Source organism: Hyla sarda, chromosome 1 (assembly GCF_029499605.1).
Source record: "Hyla sarda isolate aHylSar1 chromosome 1, aHylSar1.hap1, whole genome shotgun sequence".
Taxonomy (NCBI): domain Eukaryota; kingdom Metazoa; phylum Chordata; class Amphibia; order Anura; family Hylidae; genus Hyla; species Hyla sarda.
The window spans coordinates 568,399,389-568,424,605 of NC_079189.1; the positions used below are offsets into that span (position 1 = coordinate 568,399,389).

The window sequence follows — 25,217 nt, forward strand, 5'->3', positions numbered from 1 at the left end:
TGATCTAGCGCTTCTCATCAATATATATAAAACAAACAGCTTCGTCACGACCACCTGGATGTGGCGGGTCCCTAACATCCCTAGCATAAAATGGCGCGGCACCAAGCGGCAACCACCACCGCCACGACACCAGTGTCCACGGGAGGGGGACGACCCGCTGGCCGAGCAGCCGCAAATGCCACTCGAACTAGCCCACGGGACGCCCCCCCATGCAGACACGGTGCCACGGCGGGAGCAGCCGCCACGCAGTACCACACCAGTGTGAACAGGGTGTAATAGTTCACTTACCATGTGCCTCCAGCCAGAGACTGGAAGCCTAGCCAGGAAGGGAGGGGCCCTAGAGCACTTCCTGTTCACTTACATATTCAAGGGCTATGGGGGAGGGGTGAAGTGCAGACCAAGCAAAAACAAAAAAACGGAAAGGAGAATACAAAAATGTGGATACAGAGACAAAAAAAAGACATGGTCGCACAACCACAATATGCACAAATGATCTAGCGCTTCTCAGCAATATATAAAACAAACAGGTGCATGAAGCCCGCCAGCCTCGTCATGACCACCTGGATGTGGCGGGTCCCTAACATCCCTAGCATAAAATTGCGCGGCACCACGAGGCGACCACCACCGCCACGACACCAGTGCCCACGGGAGGGGGACAACCCGCTGGCCTAGCAGCCCCAAATGCCACTCGAACCAGCCCACGGGACGCCCCCTCCCACACAGACACGGTGCAACGACGGGAGCAGCCGCCACGCAGTACCACACCAGTGTGAACAGGGTGTAATAGTTCACTTACCATGTGCCTCCAGCCAGAGATTATGAATATGCCTGAAATACACTTTATGTACCTAGCCTGTTAAGGTAAGACAATTTCCCATGATAAAAACCTATAAATAAAGCATACAGTTACAAAATAACACTGGTATATAAGGAGAAATATCACCATACATATTACCATCATATTGTTTCTGACCAAATCCTGTATACTGAGACCAATATTACCAATAATACCAGTATAAAAAGGAGGAGTATTATCACTATATAGTACATATCAACATCATACTGTTACTGACCAAATCCTGTATACTGAGACCAATAATACCAGTATAAAAGGAGCACTTTTATCGCGATACATAGTCCCATCATACTGTTACTGACCAAATTCTGTATACTGAGACGAATACTACCAATAATACCAGTATACAAATAAGAATAATACTGCTACACCATGACCACTACCATTACCACCACATAGGGACTGTATAAAAACCACTGAAAAGAAACCAATATCCCCAATACAGAGCCCATATAATAGTGACCCTGGCTCTATACAGGCACTGCAGACTGTATAAGTGATTACAGTGCAGTTACATCACAGAAAGCGTCTTCTTGGAGTCGTTCTCTTATCTTTTCTTCTCTGTCTTACTTAGATCATCATGAATTCTTCTTCCAATCATGAGTTGTCACCGCAGAATCTGCCAAGCAACAAACATATTAGGCTCCACACTTTTTAAGCATATTCTCCACCTGTTCCCTACTCTCAATGCCCTAGGTAATGCCCCCAGCAGGTAGGTAGAGAATCTCCCCAATAAGTTAGAAGCCCTCAGTAGGTTGATAATGCCCCCAGTACATAGGGAATGCCCCTCATATTGCTCCCAGGCAGGTAATGCCTCTGGTAGGTAGGGTATAGGTAATGCTACCAGAAAGTAGTACCCCCAGGTAGGTTATGCCCCCAGTAGGTACCAGGTGATGCCCCCAGATAGGTTGTAGTTAATGCCCTAAAAGGTAGGTAGTGGGTAATGTCCCCAGTAGGTAGTAGGTAAGTTGCAAGATAGGTAATGTTCCAGTAGCTAGTGACCCCCCAGGTAGTTACTGCCCCTTGCAGGTAATGCCCTCAGTAGGTAGTGCCCCCAGATAGGTAATGCCCATGATAAGTAGTGCTCTCAGTAGGTAGTACCACCAGTAGGTACTTTACCCAGGTAAGTAATGCTCCCAGTAGATAGTGCCCCCATAAAGTAGTGCCTGCCCCTGGCAGCCCCTGTGCTTGCCTTAAAGTACCCGCAGCCCACCATGCAGTCTAAGTGAATAGAGGTTTGGGGCTAGATTTGGGGTTAGGGGCTCACAGCGGGCCCTCCTTTCTGCTGTTTAAAGGAAAAATGTCAGCAAACCACCCGCACTAACCAGTGCTACTGGCTGGTAGTGCACGTGATGCTGATTAAAATGATGCTATCCTTGCCAGGATCTGTCCCCTTGTTCTGTTGTTATATTCCGTTTTGTTATTATGGCAATGAGGACCAAGTGGCACGGGCGGGGTGAGAAGCTTGTGTGATAGCCTGGGGGATGTAGGGTATTCGGAGTGCTTGTTAACCCTTGCTATTCGTGACACCAGGGTGAGGGCTCCTCAATAAAGCTTTCCCTACTGCCACCCTTCCCAAGAGTGATAGGGAGGTAGATAAGAAGAATAGATTGTCCACAACCGGAGAGTTTCCGTAAACAGCATTAACATTTACTAAAGATTTTCTGCAAGCTTCAATATTACAACAGCCTCTGGGTATAACAACAGCTTTTTCTTGATGATTGACAAAGGTTGGGACTTCATCATTAAGAGTCTTTTGATACTATGCATTGCTCCACTGGATTTAGGGGTTAACTGCGGTCCAGTAGTCACGCTAGCAATAGTGGGGATTTAGGTTTGAACTCACGGTTTTGGTTCCGCTGAGGCCGGCAGGTGTTTGAGGCCTAGCGTGCCTTTGAAAGTTGCGTAGCACCGTCCTGTTAGTCCGGCATCCAGGAGAGCAGCAACCCAAGAGAGCGATAATTGGACGCAGCTCCCTTATATGGGCAGGGGCTGGACTACTGCTTATTGGTCCATACTGATGTCAATAATCATTACAGAGATTTGTGGGTAGCACGTGACCCAAGGACCTCCTAAGGTCCTGCAACATACCATAGAGGTTACTAGCATGGTCACATGACCGAAGGTCCTGCGAGTCCGAACAAGGTAAGTACTATACATTACTATAGAACATATATGTAATTATTAAATATATACAATTATCATTATTAGAGATAAACTTTAGGAGAGGCGACTAGGGGCTGTCCCACCTGAGGAACCCTACCTGAACGTAGTTACTCTGACTTTATTTATTTATTTATTTATTTATTTATATAGCACCTACAGATTCCGCATGGGGACCTCTACACTAGGTACTGTATGCAATACTGTACCGGGACACCACATACCCCCTTGCGTAAGATAAGTCGGCCTCGAAGTCAGTCCCCTAAGACATAGGGACGATGTGAAGGTCGGGTACAACATTAGAAGGCTACTTAACATTTTCCTTTGGTGTACATATATTGGTTTGGGTAAACTCACGAACAGGATTGGTTCAAGAATTTAGTAACAGGATAGTATTATTCACATGAGATACATCATACTAAACATTTTTCTAAATTTGCTATACATCTTTGAGGCTGTCTATACATTTTTAAGTCTTACGATACATTTTTGAGTCTCACTATACATTTTTGAGTCTCACTATACATTTTTGCCATGTTAGCTACCTGTTTAGTACACTGAGATTATATTGGCTTGCTTGAGGCTTTCTACCAAGAAGACTGGCTACTAGGGTCCCTTGGCTATACGCACTTATCCCTAGAACACAACAGATAAACCTTACCTAGGTTACCTTCAATTATGTGTATTACTTTTAGCTAGCAAGAGTATCTACTGGCGAGGCAGAACATCTCGCACACGTATAAGAACAGAGAATTGTGGCAGGAATTGGAAAATTACATTAGCTACAATTCCCAAAGCATTTACTTTAGTGTGATATATTTTTGTGCTTGTTTATGGGTGTACTAAATTTAAGTGAGTTAAGTACACTTAAGTTTTTGAGGTACTATGTGTGTAGTACTATGTGTATTGATACCTTAGGGGTAGTTTCCCTTGAGTGAACCTTTGAGAAGGTGTTAGTGTTGGGTGACAAAACTGTTATTCCTCAGGGGAGCCGAGGAAGCCACCTACTAGCAACTACTACAACACCTATTATTTATACATTTTCTATGTACATGTGTACAATAACCATTTACATTTAGTTACTCTAGCATAAGCATTTATTGAACACTTCAACAGGGTTCTGGTGCATTCATCTAATAAGTGCAACTTTCACGAGGAAAGTCACGTTACTTTTGAGGTGCCGTGTTTCTCCGAAAATAAGCCCGGGTCTTATATTAATTTTAGTCCCAAAAACACAGCGTAGGGCTTATTTATTTATGGGGGGCTGCAGGAATGTGGAGGATGGGGGGCTGTGGGAGGATGGGGGGCTGTAGCAGTGTGGAGGATGGGGGGCTGTGGGAGGATGGGGGGCTGTAGCAGTGTGGAGGATGTCGCACCCCCATCTTCCACACTGCTACAGCCCCCCATCCTCCCACAGCCCCCCATCCTCCACACTGCTACAGCCCCCCATCCTCCCACAGCCCCCCATCCTCCACACTGCTACAGCCCCCCATCCTCCCTCAACGCCCCATCCTCCACACTGCTACAGCCCCCCATCCTCCACACTGCTACAGCCCCCCATCCTCCCCTTCCCCTGTCATCCTCCACACTCCTACAGTGCCCCCCACCCCTCTGCCATAATAAACTACCGTACCTCACACCTTCATACCGTATGGAAGCTGCAGCTCTCAGCGGGGGGGGCTGTGGGAGGATGGGGGGCTGTGGGAGGATGGGGGGCTGTAGCAGTGTGGAGGATGGGGGGCTGTGGGAAGATGGGGGGCTGTAGCAGTGTGGAGGATGCCGCACCCCCCATCTTCCACACTGCTACAGTTCCCCATCCTCCCAAAGCCCCCATCCTCCACACTGCTACAGCCCCCCCATCCTCCCACAGCCCCCCATCCTCCACACTGCTACAGCCCCCCATCCTCCCTCAGCCCCCATCCTCCACACTGCTACAGCCCCCCTCATCCTCCACACTAATACAGCCCCCATCCTCCACACTGCTACAGCCCCCCATCCACCCCTTCCCCTGTCATCCTCCACACTCCTACAGTGCCCCCCACCCCTCTGCCATAATAAACTACCGTACCTCACACCTTCATACCGTACGGAAGCTGCAGCTCTCAGCGGCAGTGGGACCTCCTTCTGTTGCTTAGCAGCCGGGGGGCAGGGACACGTCCGTGACGTCGGCCATGCATACGGATTTGTGGGCATTACTGGCGGCCACGGTCCGGATCTGGACCGCAGTCAGCTAGTTGATTACCCTGGCCTAGGTCTTGTTTTCGGGGTAGGGCTTATATTGCAGCCCACCCTGAAAATACTGCTAGGGCTTACTTTCGGGGTAGGGTTTATTTTCAGGGAAACACACAAATAAACAGATAAACAGGCGTGCAAGGATCAGCAGTCCACCTGCACTAAGAGTCTAAACTTCACGGCTACCAGCTCTAGCCAGGCACACACTTACGAATCTCCTACCTCTAGGAGTCTTTTGGTCTAAGGACCAGGCACAAAAGCTTGACGGTTACGTTACAACTTCAACGGTCTTAGCACAGTCTTGCTAGGCACATTTCTTGAACTGTTGCAGGAAAAGAGTCTGTAAAGACAACAAAACTTTAAAGCTGTATAAATGTCACAGTTCAGATGCAACTCTGGCTATATCGTCCTCTCCTCGCCTAGTGCCTCTACCCCTCTCAGGATCACGAGCAGGCAAAGAGTTAATGTGGCTCTCCCACACCACATTAGTAAAGGTAGAGTGTGACACTGAAGGATTGAGGTTAACAGTTGGTGCTGGTTGATTCGGCCCCACCTCCTCATCAGGCGTGGGTCACAGCACATTTGTTGGAACCTGGGGGGCAGACCAAAGCTCCTTGTCGGGAGTAGACCCAGGTACTTTGGTTGGTACCCGCGGTCGAGGCCAAACCTTCTGGAAGGGAGTAGGCCAGGGTACTTTGTTGAAGGCAGAAGGAAGTGGCTGCTGCTGTAAAGACTCCTCCTCCTTGGGTATGTTGGTGGAGGCATCAGGAGCAGGCCATTTCAGCCTCAGCTGGAAGGGATCCACTTCCCAATCATCAGAGGGAAAGTACTTGAAGGACAACTGGTTTGGAGCGGCTGGCCTGGTGACTGCGGCCGCCCACTCTCCTTGCAGGCCCTGGATGGGGGTGTACTCCACTATCTCACCCACCTCCAGGGAATAGGAGTTCTTATGAAGATATGACCTCTTTACAGCTTGCCGGTTTACGAGGATGGTATAGCCGGTGTGGCAATCAATGGGGGTACCATAACTTCTGACCTTGTCGAACTTGGCCACTGTTGCTCTACGACGTTCGAAAGGCTTCTCCCCTTCTCGGGGATGATCCCACTTGCGAATGAAGAGTGCCTCCATCTTTTTGGTGTTCTCTTGGTAGTGGATCCTCTCCTCAAGAGGTAGATGTACATGCTTGGGGGCGTGAAGTTCTCTGTGACGGGACTTACATTTTTTACATCAGGTTCATCCCCAAAGACCCATTGGGGCAATTTAGGTGAGCACGGTCGTGCATACTGCAGGCGGACAGGGGTATCTCTGGCTCAGGGCTGGTGGAGGAAGAGAAAGCTGCCTCTGATGGGGTGCTAATAGAGGATTCCTCTGTCGGGATCTCAGCCCACGAACCCCCAGTGCAAGAAACCCCAGAGGGGGCAATCTCACCGGTGATGGAGTTCCAGGTGTCCCTGCGGTGTCCCCTGGAGGGGTATCTTGCCAGTCGTCATCAGGCAGTGGAGGAAGATTGCAAGCCCCCTCTTTTCGTGTGTGCTCTCTGCACATGGCACCATACGCAATCTTCCGTACAATTATATGGTGCTCCGTAACACGTTGGGACAGTCTTATATATAGGGGGAGTACACTTTACTTGGTGGCAACAGCTGAAGGCACACACCCGTATCCTGTTCGTAAGATGCCAAAAAGCTATGTGATGGCCTGGGGGATGTTGGGTATGGGGAGTGTAGTTGTGCGGTAACCAAAGGGTGCTTGTTAATCCTTGCTATTCGTGACGCCAGGGTGTGGGCTCCTCAATAAAGCTTTTCCTACTTCCACCCTTTCCAAGAGCGGTAGGGAGGTATATAAGAAGAATAGATTGTCCGCAACCTTAGGAGTTTTCTGAAACAGCATTAACGTTTACTGAAGGTTTTCTGCAAGCTTCAATATTACAACAGTCTCTAGGTATAACAACAGCTTTTGCTTGATTATTGACAAAGGTTGGGACTTTAGCATTGAGTCTTTTGATACTATGCATTGCTCCACTGGATTTAGGGGTTAATTGCGATCCAGTAGTCACTCTAGCAATAGCGGGGATTTAGGTTTGAACTCACGGTTTTGGTTCCACTGAGGCCGGTAGGTGTTTGAGGCATAGCATGTCTTTAAAAGTTGCGTAGTACCGTCCGGTAAGTTCGGCATCCACGAGAGCAGCAACCTTAAAGAGCGATAATTTGACGCAGCTCCCTTATATGTGCAGGGGCTGGACTACTGCTAATTGGTCCATACTGATGTCAATCATCATTACAGAGATTTGTGGGTAACACGTGAACCAAGGACCTCCTAAGGTCCTGCAACATACAATACCATAGAGGTTACTAGCATGGTCACATGACCGAAGGTCCTGCTACGCCGAACAAGGTAACATATACATTACTATAGAACATATATATATATATATATAATTATTAAATATATACATTTATCATTATTAGAGATAAACTTTAGGAGAGGCGACTAGGGGCTGTCCCACCTGAGGAACCCTACCTGAACGTAGTTACTCTGACATTGGGGACCTCTACACAAGGTACTATATGCAATACTGTACCGGGACACCAAACTTGCCTTCGGGCACTGTGACATTGGCTGAGCTAATGAATATTCATTCCCTCCCTCCCTTTCCCTCTCCACTTTCCAAACACGTCTTCTGCACATGTGCCACTTCCTGGGCTGTACTAAAGCTGCTCTGAGGCCACTTCCGGGTGTACCCAGGAAGCGGCACATGTGCAGAAGGTGTGTTTGGGAAGCGGAGAGGGAAAGGGAGGGAGGGAATGAATATTCATTAGCCCGGCCGATGTCACAGTTCCCGAAGGCAAGCTTCTCACCCCGCCCGTGCCACTTGGTCCTCATTACCATTGTTCTGTCCTCGCTACACGTTACCCTGTGGTGTGTGTGTGTGTAGTCTGACATGCAGATAAACCGCCCTATTCTTCAATAGCCAAGACTGTATGGTGAAGTCTGTAGATTTATTGAGTCATAGGTAATAAGCACGCGGTGAAACTAGAAAACAATAGAGCAGAAAACATGAATAAACACATGTTCATATACAACTAACATATCAGCATATCAGCATTACAACATATCAGCATTACAACATATCTGAAACATAGCATGTAATAACATGGATGACATGTGGAGAGCTGGTCTGCTAATTACAACTTAACACAGTGCAGCTGCTGATCTGGAACATAAGAGTCTGTGTAGCTGGAAGAAGCTGTGGCTGAGAAATACTGTAGGGCAAGTCCATAAGCTTACCAGCGATGCTGCCACATGGGGCAATGGAGTATGCAGTCTCTCTCTTCTTAGCACAGTCTGTAATGGAGTTCTTCCTCCCAAGATGCTTCACTTCACTGAGGAGGGATGGAAGGAGCAGAGGGACAAATCACTGAAAGGCAAAGTCAGCCACTAGATGGAGTGCCTGTGTAATCAGGCTCACTTTACAGTACATAAAGATGCTGGAGGCATGACACTCCCCGCTTGGTATCCGTGGATGCCACCAATTTAGTCTTCACAAGATAGAAGCAAAATTAGTTCAGATATTGGTCTGAGAAACAACTTGGATTCACTTCCTTTTGCTATCTTCACTTCTACTTTGCGAACATGTCCATCTTCACTAGGGAATGTTTTGGTGACTAAGCCAAGAGGCCAATGGTTTCTTTGAATGTTCCAGGTCTGATACTGCATAGACCTTTTCTACAGTGATGCCAGCCTTTACATTCATTTAGACTAGAAGTTCTCATACTACTGAATGAGCAAGCTATGTGAGTTAAACAGGTAATTGCTCGAACAAGTGACTTCCAGGTTGAAAATCGTTTGAATCTCTGAGATCCGAGTTGGTTATCTGAGGTTGTCGTGTGGAGTGTAGACACCTGAGGGCGGATTTCAACATCCAACTCTGCACCCACTAATTCAAAGGCATTCACGGTAGCTTGCTCTGGGTTGTACAAGAATTTTGGTCCTGAAAACCATGTAGTGTTATTCAAATGATTAGCAGCAACGGCTCTAGTAGCATGATCAGCAGGGTTCTGGTCTGTAGGTACATAGTGCCACTGCTTTGGATGGACAGATCTCCTAATCCGTAACACTCTGTTGTTAACATATACATAGAATCTTCTGGTTTCATTGTAGATATAACCTAAGACCACCTTACTGTCTGTGTAGAATGCAACATCTTTTAGGTCAATGTCCAATTCAGATGTAATTAATTCAGCTACCTCAACAGCTAGTACAGCAGCACATAGTTCTAGTCTTGGTACAGTGTGCTCAGGGTATGGTGCAAGTTTGGTTTTACCCATGACAAATCCGACATGGCATTGTCCTTTAGAGTCCATGATTTTAATATAGGCCACAGCAGCAATTGCCTTGACAGAAGCATCTGAAAATATGTAGAGTTTTTGGCTTTGTATTTCTGTAGAAGGCACTGGTGCATAGGGTCTAGCTACATTGAGCTTAGATAAAGCTGTTAGAGAGTTTTTCCACTCTTCCCACTGAATCCTTTGATCGGCTGGTAAAGGTGTGTCCCAGTCAGATGTTTCACGGGTTAAGTTTCTGAGTAGGGCTTTACCTTGAATTGTAACTGGAGCTGCAAACCCCAAGGGATCATACAAGCTATTTATGGTGGACAGAACACCCCTACGTGTGAAGGGCTTTTCCTCCTTGCTGGCTTGGAAGATGAATGTGTCCGATTTTAGATCCAAGGCTGCGTTGTACTGGCATAGGGTCAGTCCCTAAGTCCAGGTCTTTCAAATCACTACAGCGATCCTGAGATGGAAAGGCTTCTATTAGTTCTTGACTATTGGAGGCTATTTTGTGAAGCCTGAGGTTTGAGTAGGCAAGCATTTCTTGAGCTCTCCTGAGGAGATTAATAGCAGTCTCATTTGAAGGCATAGCTTTTAGGCAGTCATCAACATAGAAGTCCTTTTCTACAAATTTTCTGACATCTGATCCATATTCCGCCTCACCTTCTTGAGCAGACCTTTTGAGTCCATAAATTGCAACTGATGGCGAAGGACTGTTGCCAAAGATGTGCACTCTCATACGGTACTCTATAACTTCTTTAGAAAGATCATTGTCTCTGTACCAGAGCAATCTTAAGAAATTCCTGTCTTCCTTTTTGACAAGGAAACAATGAAACATTCGTTGAATGTCAGCGGTGAAGGCAATAGAATCTTTGCGGAAGCGCATGAGTACTCCCATAAGTTTGTTGTTCGGGTCTGGACCTGTCAAGAGAACATCATTTAAAGAGACACCCTCAAACTTGGCACTAGAGTCAAACACCACCCTGATTTGGACTTGTTTCTTTGGGTGGTATACTCCAAACATTGGTAGGTACCAGCATTCCTCAAAGTCTTTGAGTTTGGGAGCTATCTCTGCATGGCCATTTTCAAATATCTTTTTCATGAAGGTGAAGAAGTGGTTTCTCATTTCTTGTTTCCTCTGCAGGTTGTGCTTGAGAGAAGAGAAACGTTTTAGAGCTTGCTCTCTGTTATTAGGCAGGCGTTGTCTGGGACTCCTGAATGGAAGGTGCGCGACCCAGCTGTTAGTTTCATCTTTAACAAATTCATTGTGCATTATGTCTAAAAACAACTTGTCCTCTATTGACATTGCCACTTGATTATCCTTCGTTGTTCTCTGAAAGACTGTACAACCTAACTGATCTTCATAAATGTTAGATGCTGCATGGCTGTCACACGGAAGATCTGTATAGGTGCAGAGCAGTTGGTTGCAGTATGGCAATTCTTTGACATGAAAGTTGTTGTTGCATGGTTGGAAAAGAGAAGGTCGACCATTGTCTAGCATATTGGTGAGCATGCTGGTCACAGAGGTGGGAGTGTGCATGCGTCCTAAGCATACATCTCCTATTATGACCCATCCTAGGTCTAGCTTTTGGGCATAGGGAGCATTATTGGGGCCATTAATATGACGTCTCACCTTGTGTACTTGTAAAATATCTCTCCCAAGAAGTAGGATTATCTGTGCCTGATGATCAAGTTCTGGTATAAGATGTGCCATGCTCTTTAGGTGTGAATGATAGCTTGCTACCTCCCTTGTAGGAATTTCAGATCTGTTGTCAGGAATTTGGTTGCACTCAATTATGGTAGGCAAGGGAAGGCATGTCTGTCCATCTAAGGATTCAATTTGGTAGCCGGTGGCCTTCCTCCCCATTGTGGATGTGGTACCTGCACAGGTTTTTAAGGAGTATGGAGTGCTTGGTCCTTGAGCTTTGAAGATGTCAAAGAATGTTGATCTGGCTAAGGATCTATTACTCTGATCATCCAGTATAGCATACAGTTTTACAGCTTTGTCTTTTTGGCCTTTTGGGTAGACTCTGACTAGACAGATTTTAGAGCAGGATCTGCTGCCTAATGTCCCTTTGCACACTTCTGTGCATTGTGAAGTGACCTCTGGTGAAGCTATAGCAGTGTTTCCTTTCTCCCCGCCATGCTCAGTGTCACTTGAAGCGCTCTGTGAAGCCCATGGTGCTGGACCAGGGTGTAAAGCTGTGTTGTGATCTGTGGTGTCACATTCTGTGCATTTTACACTGACCTTGCAATCCTTGGCAAAATGAGATGTTGATCCGCAGCACTTGTAACAGATGCCATTCTCTTTCAGGAATCTTTTGCGGTCTTCAACTGGTTTCTCTCTGAAGGCTCTACATTTTAGGAGAGGATGAGGCTTTTGATGTATGGGACACTGCTTGCTTGGATCCCGTGCCTTTACCTCTGCTTGGCTTGCCGGCCTGTGAATAAAATCTGGAGGAGAAACATTAGTCTTGTGTACTGCCACTGAGGTTTTGCGTGAATTGAGAACTGGAGTGGCACATGACAATGTAAGATCAAAACTAGGGTCATTTCTTATCTTTGCTTGGTTATGCACAAAATCAACAAAAACAGAGAATGGAGGAAATGGGACATTATGTTTATATTTATATGTGGAACCATGGGTAATCCACTTCTCTTGTAGGTTGTAGGGTAGTTTTTGAACTAAAGGGTTGACACCTCTTGCTGTGTCAAGGTATGCAAGTCCTTGTAAGTCCCCTTCAGATTTGGCAACTTGAAGTTCCATTAGTAAGTCACTAAGTTCTCTGAGTTTCTGATAGCCTTTGTTGGTTATCCTGGGAAAGTCCTCAATTCTTTTGTAGAGGGCACTTTCTATAACCTCTGCTGAGCCATAGCACTCATCAAGTCTGCTCCAAATCATTTTAAGACCAGTCTCAGGGTAGTTTATATTGATAGCCCTGATCCTAGCTGCATGTTCGCTTGACTCTTCCCCCAGGTATTTGACCAAGAGGTCCACCTCTTCACTACATGACAGGTCTAAGTCTCTTGTGACATTCTGAAAGGAAGATCTCCAGGCTCTATAGTCTTCAGGACGATCATTGAACGTCACAATTCCTTTTGCGACTAGTTCGCGCCGTGTAAAAAACTTTGCAAAGTCCATTGTGGTCTGGTAGACAGCAGGGTATACTGGTGGTGTACTACCCTGGTAAGAATATGGGGTATGCTCATACCTGTTAGTAGTCTCTTGGTTGTGCTGGCCAGTATCATGCTGCCTTGGCGTCAGGGGAGATGCAACAGTGAGGTAATCTGGCTTGACTGCTTGACCTGTAATGAGGTTATTACCAGCCGAGTTGCTCTCTTGCTTGTAGTTGACCCAGGATGGCACTTCATGCTGTACTGGGCCTATTTCACTTATGGTACAACGTTTGGGCTTTTGTACTGGATCAGTATTGCTGTCTGAACCTGGGAGCTCATTTACATACTCTGACGTGCGTTGCAATGGATCTTGCGATTTAAGCTTCATACCTGGTATGCTGTCACGCTGTAGTGTTTCAGGATACTCTATAGCCTCCTTTTCTGCAGCAAGTTTCTCTAATGTTGCTTCTAGCCTTGCCTTCTCTATTTTTATTTGCATTTCTTGCTCAGCGAATGCTGCTCGCGTTTTAGCTGCTTCAGCTTTTGCGCGGGCAATGGCCACTGCACTGCTAATAGATGAAGCTTGTGTGGAGACAGAAGCAACAGATCTGGATTTGTGTGAAGATTTCTGAGACATTGTGCCTTTAAGAAGATGCTTGTCTGTGCAGAGAGTGCTGTATATCTGTGAGCAGGTAGCTGCACTATAGCAGGTCTCTGTGTCTTGTAGCCCACTGGCTGGGTAGCCGCTGTTTCACTGTTCTGTCCTCGCTACACGTTACCCTGTGGTGTGTGTGTGTAGTCTGACATGCAGATAAACCGCCCTATTCTTCAATAGCCAAGACTGTATGGTGAAGTCTGTAGATTTATTGAGTCATAGGTAATAAGCACGCGGTGAAACTAGAAAACAATAGAGCAGAAAACATGAATAAACACATGTTCATATACAACTAACATATCAGCATATCAGCATTACAACATATCAGCATTACAACATATCTGAAACATAGCATGTAATAACATGGATGACATGTGGAGAGCTGGTCTGCTAATTACAACTTAACACAGTGCAGCTGCTGATCTGGAACATAAGAGTCTGTGTAGCTGGAAGAAGCTGTGGCTGAGAAATACTGTAGGGCAAGTCCATAAGCTTACCAGCGATGCTGCCACATGGGGCAATGGAGTATGCAGTCTCTCTCTTCTTAGCACAGTCTGTAATGGAGTTCTTCCTCCCAAGATGCTTCACTTCACTGAGGAGGGATGGAAGGAGCAGAGGGACAAATCACTGAAAGGCAAAGTCAGCCACTAGATGGAGTGCCTGTGTAATCAGGCTCACTTTACTGTACATAAAGATGCTGGAGGCATGACAACCATAATCACAAAACGTGAAGGTTAGCATCATTTTTATCAGCATCACCTGCACTACCAGCCAGTACCACTGGTTAGTGCGGCTGACTTTGCTGACAGTTTTACATTTAAAGGGGTATTCCGGGAATATTTTTTATTTGGCTATGCTACAGGAGCTGTAAAGTTAGTGTAGTTCATAATATAGTGTCTGTATAGTGTGTGACGGTTTTCTCACAATTCTTCTGTGAATTTCACCTCACTATATTTTTTTACCAGCATACAAAATGACTGTTGTCTCGGATTTTTCCCAGCTTGCAATGCGTCCGAGACCTGACTCACTAGTCAGCTGATGACAGGGAGCCTGTCTGCTTCAATGGGTGGAGGGATCAATCAGCCACTAATGCAACAGCTGGAGGCACCCTGATTGAAAACCACAGGTCTGCAGCTCATTTATGTTTCAATGGGTGGGGTGGCTGATTTGTGGGGGGGGGGGGGGAAATGGAATTGTGGGATTTGTAGTCAAAAAAAGAAAAGTCAAACAGGAAAAACAAGTTCACAAAAAGCTTGCCCCAGTATTATGGTAATCTCATGACTTAACATTAGCCCCATTTAGCCCCAGGACAAGCGCAGATCCTTCCTAAGTATGTCCATTACTGTCTGCCAGGTACGTACTAAAATCACCTTATGGTGGAGAACCCCTTTAAGTATACTATGGGTAAATGAAAAAAAAAATGGCGGTCCCCCTCTCAGGAAAGTCCCTGAATATAAGAAAAATAGAAAGACAGACAGATTTGAGAGATAAATAGATAGATAGATATTAAATAGATAGATAGATAGATATGAGATAGATAGATAGATATGAGATAGATAGATATGAGATATATATATATATATATATATATATATATATATATATATATGAGATTGATAGATAGATAGGTCAGTGTTTCCTAACCAGTGTGCCTCCAGCTGTTGCAAAACAACAACTTTCAGCATGCCCACACAGCCAAAGGCATGCTGGGAGTTGTAGTTATGAAACAGCTGGAGGAACTCCTGTTAGAAAACACTAAGTGATAGATAGATTGATAGATTAACAGATAAATCAGTGTTTCCCAACCTGGGTGCCTCCAGCTGTTGCAAAACTACAAGTCCCAGCATGCCCACACAGTCAGAGCTCTTATAGCTGTGACTGCAAACTGTGGCTGCTTAGTATTAAGAGCAGGCAGGGGGATGGACCAGCCCACAAACGTTCCGGCCCACTGGGAAAATGCCCGGTGTGCGCAATGGCCAGTCCGGGCCTGGCTACTCTGCAGTACATAGCTGCGCACAGGCACGTCACCTCATCCCCCAGAATTCCTTGCTGTCTTAAAGGGCAAGTAACTAATACAGGAAGGCCGCAGGCATCAGCTGGCCTGCCGAATGAGGTATATTTCAAATTTTCTTACCGGAGTGACAGTGCTTATTGAAAGTATCGGCGGGCGGGGGGAGATAAAACCATTATCGGTCCCCCAGCCTGAAGTCTTGGGGGGGATCCATCCTCACTGGTTCTCGGATCTCTAATGTTACAATTTTATTAGGTCAGTTTTTACTACATGTTTTGAATACTGGATGACATATACAGTGCTATGAAAAAGTGCTTGGCCCCTTTACCGATTTCTCTCTTTTATTGTTTTTTTGCATATTTCTTACACTTAAAGGAGTACTTCAGTGCAGGAACACTTATCCCCTTTCCAAAGGATATGAAAGAAGTGTCTGATCGCAGGGGTTCATCCACTTGGACCCACCGCAATTTCCAACATGGCACCCAGGTTCTCTTCAGGAAGAGAGGGTTTCAAATCCCACAAAAAGCGGCCACTGACACCCCCCCTTTATGTATCTCTATGGGAAAGCTGGAGATACCCGAATGCTGTATCTCTAACTCTCCTATAAAGATGCATGGAGGAGGCATGTCAGCCACCACTTCATGCGGGGGTCAACATGCCGCATTACTGGGGACAGCCGGGGTCCTGTGCAGAATATTGCAAGGGTTCTCAGCAGTCGGACCCCCTACAATCAGATATTTATCCCCTATCTTTTGATAGGGATTGAGTGTTCCTGCACCTAAATTTTTCTTTTAAGGGGTACCTAGGAGTAAAAAATTGAAATAAACCGGTGAAAGAAATGTATACACATTTGTAAATTACTCTAAGGACTAGGCCCATTTTGGCCTTAAGGACCAGAGCGTTTTTTGCACATCTGGCCACTGTCACTTTAAGCATTAATAACTCTGGGATGCTTTTACCTTTCATTCTGATTCCGAGATTGTTTTTTCGTGACATATTCTACTTTATTTTTTACACTCGCATGTTCCTGTAGACCCAGTTTTTGAAGCTTTTACAAGGGGTAAAAGGAGAAAAATCCTCTTAAAATTTGTAGCTCAATTTCTCTCGAGTAAGGAAATACCTCATATGTGTATGTCAAGTGTTCGGCGGGCGCAGTAGAGGGCTCAGAAAGGAAGAAGCGACAATGGGATTTTGGAGAGTGAGTTTTTCTGAAATGGTTTTTAGGGGGCATGTCCCATTTAGGAAGTCCCTATGGTGCCAGAACAGCAGAAATCCCCCATATTGCATACTATTTTTGGAAACTACACCCCTCATGGCACGTCCAGTGAGCCTCAACACCCCACAGGTGTTTGACGACTTTTCATTAAAGTCAGCTGTATAAAAGAAAAATAAAGTGACGTTTTTTTTTATCCCAAATTTACCCTTTTTACAAAGGGTAATGGGAGAAAGTGCCCCCCAAAATTTGTTACCCCATCTCTTCTGAGTATGGAAAAAAAAAACATGTTAGGGCGTAAAATGCTCTGCGGGCGAGAAGGAGTCACATTTGACTTTTGGAAAGCAAATGTTGCTGAAATAATTTTTGGGGGGCATGTCACATTTAGGAAGCCCCTATGGTGCTAGAACAGCAAAGAAAAAAAATACTATTTTGGAAACTACACCCCTCAAGGAACGTAACAAGGGGTACAGGGACCCTTAACACCCCACAGGTGTTTGACCACTTTTTGTTAAAGTTGGATGTGTAAAGGGAAAAAAAAAAATTCACTAAAATGCAGTTTTTTTCCCAAATGTTACATTTTTAAAAAGGGGAAATAAAAGTAAATTAACCCCAAAATTTGTAACCCCATTTCTTCTGAGTATGGAAATATCCCGTGTGTGGATGTCAAGTGCTCTGCTGGCGCACTACAATGCTCAGAAGAGAAGGAGCGTCATTGAGCTTTTGGAAAGAGAATTTGTTTGGAATGGAAGTAAGGGGCCATGTGCGTTTACAAAGCCCCCCCCCCCCCCCCCCCCCCCCGTGGTGCCAGAACAGTGGACCCCCCCCCCACATGTGACCCCATTTTTGAAACTTAACCCCTCACAGAATTTAATGATGGGTGCAGTGAGTATTTACACCCCACTGGCGTTTGACAGATCTTTGGAACAGTGGGCGGTGCAAATGAAAAATAAAATTTTTCATTTTCATGGACCACTTTTCCAAAAATACGTCAGACACCGGTAGGGCGCAAATGCTCACTGCACCCCTTAATACATTACGTGAGGGGTGTAGTTTCCAAAATGGGGTCACATGTGGAGGGGGGTCCATTGTTCTGGCACTATGGGGGCTTTTTAAACACACGTGGCCTTCAATTCCGGACAATTTTTATTTTCAAAAGCCCCAATGGCGCTCCCTTTCTTCTGTGCATTGTAGTTTGTCCACAGAGCACTTTACATCTACACATGGGGTATGTTATTACTTAGAAGAAATGGGGTAAAAAACTTTGGGGGGTGTTTTTCCTATTTTTCCTTGTGAAAATGAAAAATTTTCGGGGAACACCTTTCCCATCCAACTTTAATGAATAATCGTCAAACACCTGAGGGGTGTAAAGGCTCACTATACCCCTTGTTACATTCCGTGAGGAGTGCAGTTTCCAAAATTAGGTCACATATGGGTATTTATTTTTTTGTGTTTATGTCAGAACCGCTGTAAAATCAGCCACCCCTGTGCAAATCACGAATTTAGGCCTCAAATGGACATAGTGCGCTCTCACTCCTGAGCCTTGTTGTGCGGCTGCAGAGCATTTTAGGCCCACATAATGGGGTATTTCCATACTCAGAAGAAATTGCGTTACAAATTTTGGGGGTCTTTTTTCCCTTTTACCGCATGTGAAAATAAAAAGTCCAGAAATGCTGGGAATTGTTGTTTTGCAACAGCTGGAGGCTCCGTTTTGGAAACACAGCCGTACAATATTTTTTTCATTTTTATTGGGGGGGACAGTGTAAGGGGGTGTATATGTAGTGTTTTACCCTTTATTATGTGTTAGTGTAGTGTTTTAGGGTACATTCACACTGGTGGGGGTTTACGGTGAGTTTCCCGCTAGGAGTTTGCGCTGCAACAAAAAATTTGCCGCCGCTCAAACTTGAAGTAGGAAACTCACTGTAAATTTGCCTGTGTGAATGTACCCTGTAAATTCACATGGGGGGGGGGGGGGGCAAAAACCTCCAGCTGTTTCCAAACTACAACTCCCAGCATGCACTGACAGACCATGCATGCTGGAAGTTGTACTTTTGCAACAGCTGGAGGCACACTGGTTGGAAAACCTTCAGTTAGGTTCTATTACCTTACTCAGTATTTTACCAACCAGTGTGTCTCCAGCTGGTCCTATTACCTTACTCAGTATTTTACCAACCAGTGTGCCTCCAGCTGTTGCAAAACTACAACTCCCAGCATGTACTGATCGCCGAAGAGCATGCTGGGAGTTGTAGTCTTGCAAGATCTAGAGGGCCACAGTTTAGAGATCACTGCATAGTGATCTCCAAACTGTAGCCCTCCAGCTGTTGCAAAACTATAAATCCCAGCATGCCCACACAGCAAACAGCTGTCTGGGCATGCTGGGAGTTGTAGTTTTGCAACTTCTGGAGGGCTAAAGTTCAGAGACCACTGGCAACTCACCGGCATCCATAGGATCCAGGGAGCCGCATCGCCGTCCTCTTCTGCTGCCGATTGCTGCCTGCTGCTGCCGCCGATGGGTAAGTGGACTTCAGCGCCGGTTGTCCTCAATTTCCCCGTTCTGCCCAGCCTATTGTGGGTGGGCAGAATGGGGAAACCGAAATTAACCCCTCCGCCCACGATCTGCTATTGTTCTTTGCTTCTAGACGACCAATAGCAGGGATAGTAGGGTGGCACCCTTGCCACCTCACTCCTATCCCTTCAGGGGGATTGTGGGTGTCTTGGACAACCCTGATAACCCTTATTTTCAAGGTCACCAGGTCAAAGTGTGAATTCACCGTCGATTTGCGGCAATCGCCGACATGGGGGGTCTGATGACCCCCCTGGGCATTTGCGCGGGGTGACTGCATATCGATATCACAGTCACCCCGGTCAGGTTCCAGGGAGCGAAGGCGTAGGTCCCTAAGTGGTTAAAAACCTTAATCATTCCAGTATTTTTCAGCTCTCGTATACTACAGAGGAAGTTGTGTAGTTGTTTCCAGTCTGAGCACAGTGCTCTCTGCTGCCACCTCTTTCTGTGTCAGGAACTGTCCAGAACAGGAGCAAATCCTCATAGCAAACCTATCATGCTCCAGACAGTTCCTAACATGGACAGATGTGGCAGCAGAGAGCACTGTGGTCAGACAGAAAAGAACTACACAACTTCCTCTGTAGTATACAGCAGCTGATAAGTACTGGCAGGGTTTTGTTTTTCATATAGAATTAATTTGGCTCCCATGCAGCGCAACTCCAGCCTGTGGCCCACTGTTTCTCCTCCTAACATCGCTAAAATAATCGCAAAATTTGGCCAAGGATGAAATCGCTACATCGTAAAACGCAAAAATCGTGATTCTGTTGCAATATATTGTGCAGCCAGAATAAAAATTAAGATACATATATTCCTATACATTTAAAGAGTTTAAGACTACAAAGACAAACAGGAGATTTGCATTTTTTTTTAAATGATAAGACATTTATTATAAGAACATAACAATCTGTTTTCTTCCTCCTTCTTGTTGTTATGGAGAGAGGTTGGTGCCGTTGGATCTCTTGGCTCTAGGTCTTTATCTCTAGAGTTGCCGCAGTTCTAGTTGTTCCAGTAGTAAGTTCTGGGCTGTGGCGTGAAATTCCAACTCCAACATACAGATGACAGGTTCTTATGATGTTCTGCATGGTCCTCTATACTCCAAAGGCATCGATCTTAACCCTTAGGGAGATGCTGCAGGTGTTCCTGGACATGGTCAACAATAGGTGTTGCAGGTTGAAATAGTAAGTCACATATGTCAGCAGGGTGAGGACCAGCATTGACCACTCGATGATCTTGACAAAGGCTTCACTCATCTCTTTACATTCTCCAGCACACAGGTGGGTGTATACAATGACCCCACTTCCGATAATAAGAAACACACAGGCAAGGGCCATGGCAGAGCAGATGGCTCTAACATGGCAGATGACTCTTGATGTTCCGGGCACTTTGTACAGGAGGATGGATTGACACATGTTGTATGTTCCAGCACATATGAATGTAGTCATGGCGGCGATGAGATGAATCATCGGGTAGTCTTTGGTTGAAAATACTGACATGATGACAGTCAGGACACAGGATGACCAAGCGATGACTAGTAGGGTCTTCTGGATCAAGGGCTGATGGGGTCCAAAGTCTTCACGATGGAACAAGATGAACCTATAATTCAGCCATGTCAGACCAAAAGAGGCTATGGCCATCCCTATAAATCCTAAACAGAATGGGATCCGTTCAGGAAAGAAAATCCCCGTCTCACTGATGTATACCAGTGGGGAATCAGCATGGCCTTGGATCATGGTGATGGTGTAGCTGGTGGAGATCCAGACCATACACCAGAGGGCCAGGAAGAGGGGGATGAACCCCAATCCTTTAATCTCCATAGATGAAGAAAAAAGGCACAAAAGGCAAAAACCGCAAGGGAAATGCAAACCGCTCTGTAACAATCTACAGACTGAAGGTCTGGACACTGTCAGAGCAATGTAATGCCTCCAGAATTCTATGACATCACGTGATGTCACCAAGTCTCTTTCTTTGTTTCTTGGAGTTGTCATGGTTACGTATCTGCTATGAACAGAACCTGATGTGACTCCATTTTGATCATCTTTGATAATTTGATAGTAATAAAATGTATTTATATAATTTTAGAACAATCATTAGAACAATACAACAATATTTAAGCTATAATTATTTCTTATTTCCCTTATTATCTTATTTATCTAAAAGGGGGTGGATTATAGACAAATGCAATCACTCGTTCAAGTCCGTCTATTTTAACAGTCAAAATAAAAAACTGCCCTTTCCCATCTATTACTACTTCCCTCTCTTCACATTTATAAAATATGTCTGTAATTTTATTTCTCACTGGAATCATCACTCAGCTTTCCTAGTAGGAAAGCTGAATGATGTTTCCTGTTGTTTCTCACAGGATTCATCAGTCAGTTTTTCTAGTAGAAAAGCTGAGTGATGATTCCTGTGAGAAATATAATTGCACCCTAGAGCCATATTTTTTTCCACCCAGCTTTCCTAGACTTCAAAACAGCAACGTTTTCCTATATATGTAGTAACACCTAAAATATAATTGCACAAATATAATTGCAGTCATAGGAAAGCTGAGTGAAAAATATTATTGCAGCCCTTTTTTCCACCCAGCTTTCCTACAATTCAAAACAGCAAAGTTTGCCTACATATGTGGTAACACCAAAAATATAATTGCACAAATATAATTGCAGCCATAGGAAAGCTGAGTGACAAATAAAATTGCAGCCATATTTTTTTCACCCAGCTTTTCTACTTCCTAGACTTCAAAACAGCAAAGTTTGCCTACATATGTGGCAACACATATCTAGGCAAACTTTGATGTTTTGAAGTCTAGGAAAGCTGGGTGAAAATAATATGGCTACAATTATATTTCTCACAGGAATCATCACCCAGCTTTCCTAGCAGCAGGAGCTACCTTGCAGGAGACCGTCTCTTCACCAGGCACTTTTACGACTGCGACACACAGCTCCTCTTTGGCGGGCAAATAGAGCTACGCTCAGGGCCGGACTGGGACCAAAATTAGGCCCGGGCATCTTACAATAAGCAGCCCGTTTTAGCCATGGGTGTGGCTATGTGGAGGCGGGGCCACAAATGGGAGGGGCCAGATGTCAATCATAGTTGGGTATAATAGGCTACATACTGGGAAAAATGAACAAATAATAAAAAAAAATGAAATATTTATAAGTAAATATATATATATATACACACATACATAAATACACATTCACACGCTATACTGGCTATGATCACACAGTATACACAGTATATTTTAAGCGTATTTCATTTAAAAAAATGGATCCACAAAATCGCAGAATGATTGTGTACTTTTTTCCTATATTTTTTGTTATATATACACAAATATTGTACATAAATACATTATATTAGAAATCGAAGAAGAACAATATTTCAGTTCATGCACAAATATACAAAATTTATGTATTTTTTATATTAACCTCTTATTAACTCCGCATCATACCGGGTCGGTCCCGGCGGCTAATGATAGCCGGGACCCTGGGCTAATAGCGTGTGGCACCAAGCGCTATTAACCCTTTAAACGCGGCGATCAAAGTTGATCGCCATGTCTAAAATGAAAGTGAAAGCTTCCCAGGAGCTCAGTCAGGCTGATCGGGACCATCGCGATAAAATCGCAATATCCCGATCAGCTAGCACGCGAGCGGAGGTCCCATCACCTGTCTCCGTCGCATCCAATCAGCGATTGATTGCTCCAAGCCTGAGATACAGGCTTGAGCAATCGACCACCTATAACACTGATCAATGCAAAGCTATGGCTTTGCAGGGATCAGTGTAGAAGATCAGTGTGTGCAGTGTAATAGCCCCTGTGGGAGCTATAACACTGCAAAAAAGTGAAGAAAATAAAAAAAGTTAATAAAGGTCATTTAACCCCTTCCCTAATAAAAGTTTGAATCACACCCCTTTTCCCATAAAAAAAAACAGTGTAAATAAAAATAAACATGTGGTATCGCCGCATGCGGAAATGTCCGAATTATAAAAATATATTGTTAATTAAACCGCACGGTCAATGGCGTACGCGCCAAAAAATTCCAAAGTCATGAAAAAATGAATAAAAAGCTATCAAAAAGTCCGATCAATACAAAAATGGTACCGATGAAAACTTCAGATCACGGTGTAAAAAATGAGCCCTCATACCGTCCCGATATTTTTTCTTCAATTTTGTCGCACAATTAATTATTTTTTCCGTTTCGCTGTGGATTTTTTGGTAAAATGACTAATGTCACTGCAAAGTAGAATTTGTGCAAAAAATGGCAAAAAATAAGCCATCATATGGAATTTTATGTGCAAAATTGAAAGCGTTATGATTTTTAGAAGGTGATGAGGAAAAAATGAAAATGCAAAAACGTAGAAACCCTGCATCCTTAACCCCTTAAGGACTCAGGGTTTTTCCGTTTTTGCACTTTCGTTTTTTCCTCCTTACCTTTTAAAAATCATAACCCTTTCAATTTTCCACCTAAAAATCCATATTATGGCTTATTTTTTGCGTCGCCAATTCTACTTTGCAGTGACATTAGTCATTTTACACAAAAATGCACGGCGAAACGGAAAAAAAAATCATTGTGCGACAAAATCGACACCTTATCATTATTCTGTAGGTCCATACGGTTAAAATGATACCCTACTTATATAGGTTTGATTTTGTCATACTTCTGGAAAAAATCATAACTACATGCAGGAAAATTTATACGTTTAAAAATGTCATCTGCTGACCCCTATAACTTTTTTTATTTTTCCACGTACAGGGCGGTATGAGGACTCATTTTTTGCGCCGTGATCTGAAGTTTTTATCGGTATGATTTTTGTTTTGATCAGACTTTTTGATCACTTTTTATTCATTTTTTTAATGGTATAAAAAGTGACCAAAATACGCTTTTTTGGACTTTGGAATTTGTTTGCGCGTACGCCATTGACCATGCGGTTTAATTAATGATATATTTTTAAAGTTCGGACATTTACGCACGCGGCGATACCACATATGTTTATTTATTTATTTTTTTACAGTTTTATTTTTTTTATGGGAAAAGGGGGGTGATTCAAACTTTTATTAGGGGAGGGGTTAAATGACCTTTATTAACACTTTTTTTTGACTTTTTTTTTGCAGTGTTATAGGTCCCATAGGGACCTATAACACTGCACACACTGATCTCCTATGCTGATCACTGGCGTGTATTAACACGCCTGTGATCAGCATTATCGGCGCTTGACTGCTCCTGCCTGGATCTCAGGCACGGAGCAGTCATTCGTCGATCAGACACCGAGGAGGCAGGTAAGGGCCCTCCCGGTGTCCGATCAGCTGTTCGGGGCGCCGCGATTTCACCGCGGCGGTCCCGATCAGCCCGACTGAGCAGCCAGGATCCTTTCAGTTTCACTTTAGAAGCAGCGGTCAGCTTTGACCGCCGCTTCTAAAGGGTTAATACCGCACATCGCCGCGATCGGCGATGTGTGGTATTAGCCGCGGGTCCCGGCCGTTGACGAGCGCCGGGACCGAAGCGATATGATGCAGGATCGCGGCGCGATCCCGCTTCATATCGCGGGAGCCGGCGCAGGACGTAAATATACGTCCTGCGTTGTTAACGGGTTAAAGGGGTACTCCGGTGGAAAACTTTTTTTTTTTTTTTTATCAACTGGTGCCAGAAAGTTAAACAGATTTTTAAATTACTTCTATTAAAAAATCTTAATCCTTCCAGTACGTATAAGCTGCTGAATACTGCAGCAGAATTTTTTTTCTTTTTGGAACACAGAGCTCTCTGCTGATATCATGACCACAATGCTCTCTGCTGACACCTCTGTCCATTTTAGGAACTGTCCACAGTAGGAGATAATCCCCATAGCAAACATATGCTGCTCTGGACAGTTCCTAAAATGGACTGAGATGTCAGCAGAGATCACTGTGGTCATGATGTCAGCAGAGAGCACTGTGTTCCAAAAAGAAAATAATTTTCTCTGTATTATTCAGCAGCTAATAAGTACTGGAAGGAGTAAGATTTTTTTTAATAGAAGTAATTTACAAATCTGTTTAACTTTCTGGCACCAGTTGATAAAAAAAAGTTTTCCACCGTAGTACCCCTT

The 25,217-nt window shown here is 44.6% G+C and overlaps 1 protein-coding gene across 2 annotated transcripts; it reads right to left on the bottom strand.

The window, feature by feature from the left end:
• Positions 1–5,043: 5,043 nt before the first annotated feature.
• LOC130293873 (uncharacterized) lies at positions 5,044–13,111 on the bottom strand. Of its 2 annotated transcripts, none has more exons than XM_056543081.1 (2): positions 8,541–13,111; positions 5,044–7,576 (listed from the first exon to the last, which is right to left on the bottom strand). In XM_056543081.1, exon 1 carries the CDS (start codon positions 13,086–13,088, stop codon positions 9,918–9,920), a length of 3,171 nt encoding a protein of 1,056 aa, XP_056399056.1. In that variant the 5' UTR covers positions 13,089–13,111; the 3' UTR covers positions 5,044–7,576; positions 8,541–9,917. The 2 variants fall into 2 exon arrangements, with proteins under 2 accessions (XP_056399056.1, XP_056399046.1); XM_056543071.1 differs by lacking the exon at positions 5,044–7,576 and adding an exon at positions 8,136–8,285.
• Between the last annotated feature and the right edge of the window lie 12,106 nt (positions 13,112–25,217).

What these genes read in the sequence shown, in the direction of transcription:
- LOC130293873 (XM_056543081.1), bottom strand. Translation starts at nt 13,088, where the DNA reads ATGAAGCTTAAATCGCAAGATCCATTGCAACGCACGTCAGAGTATGTA.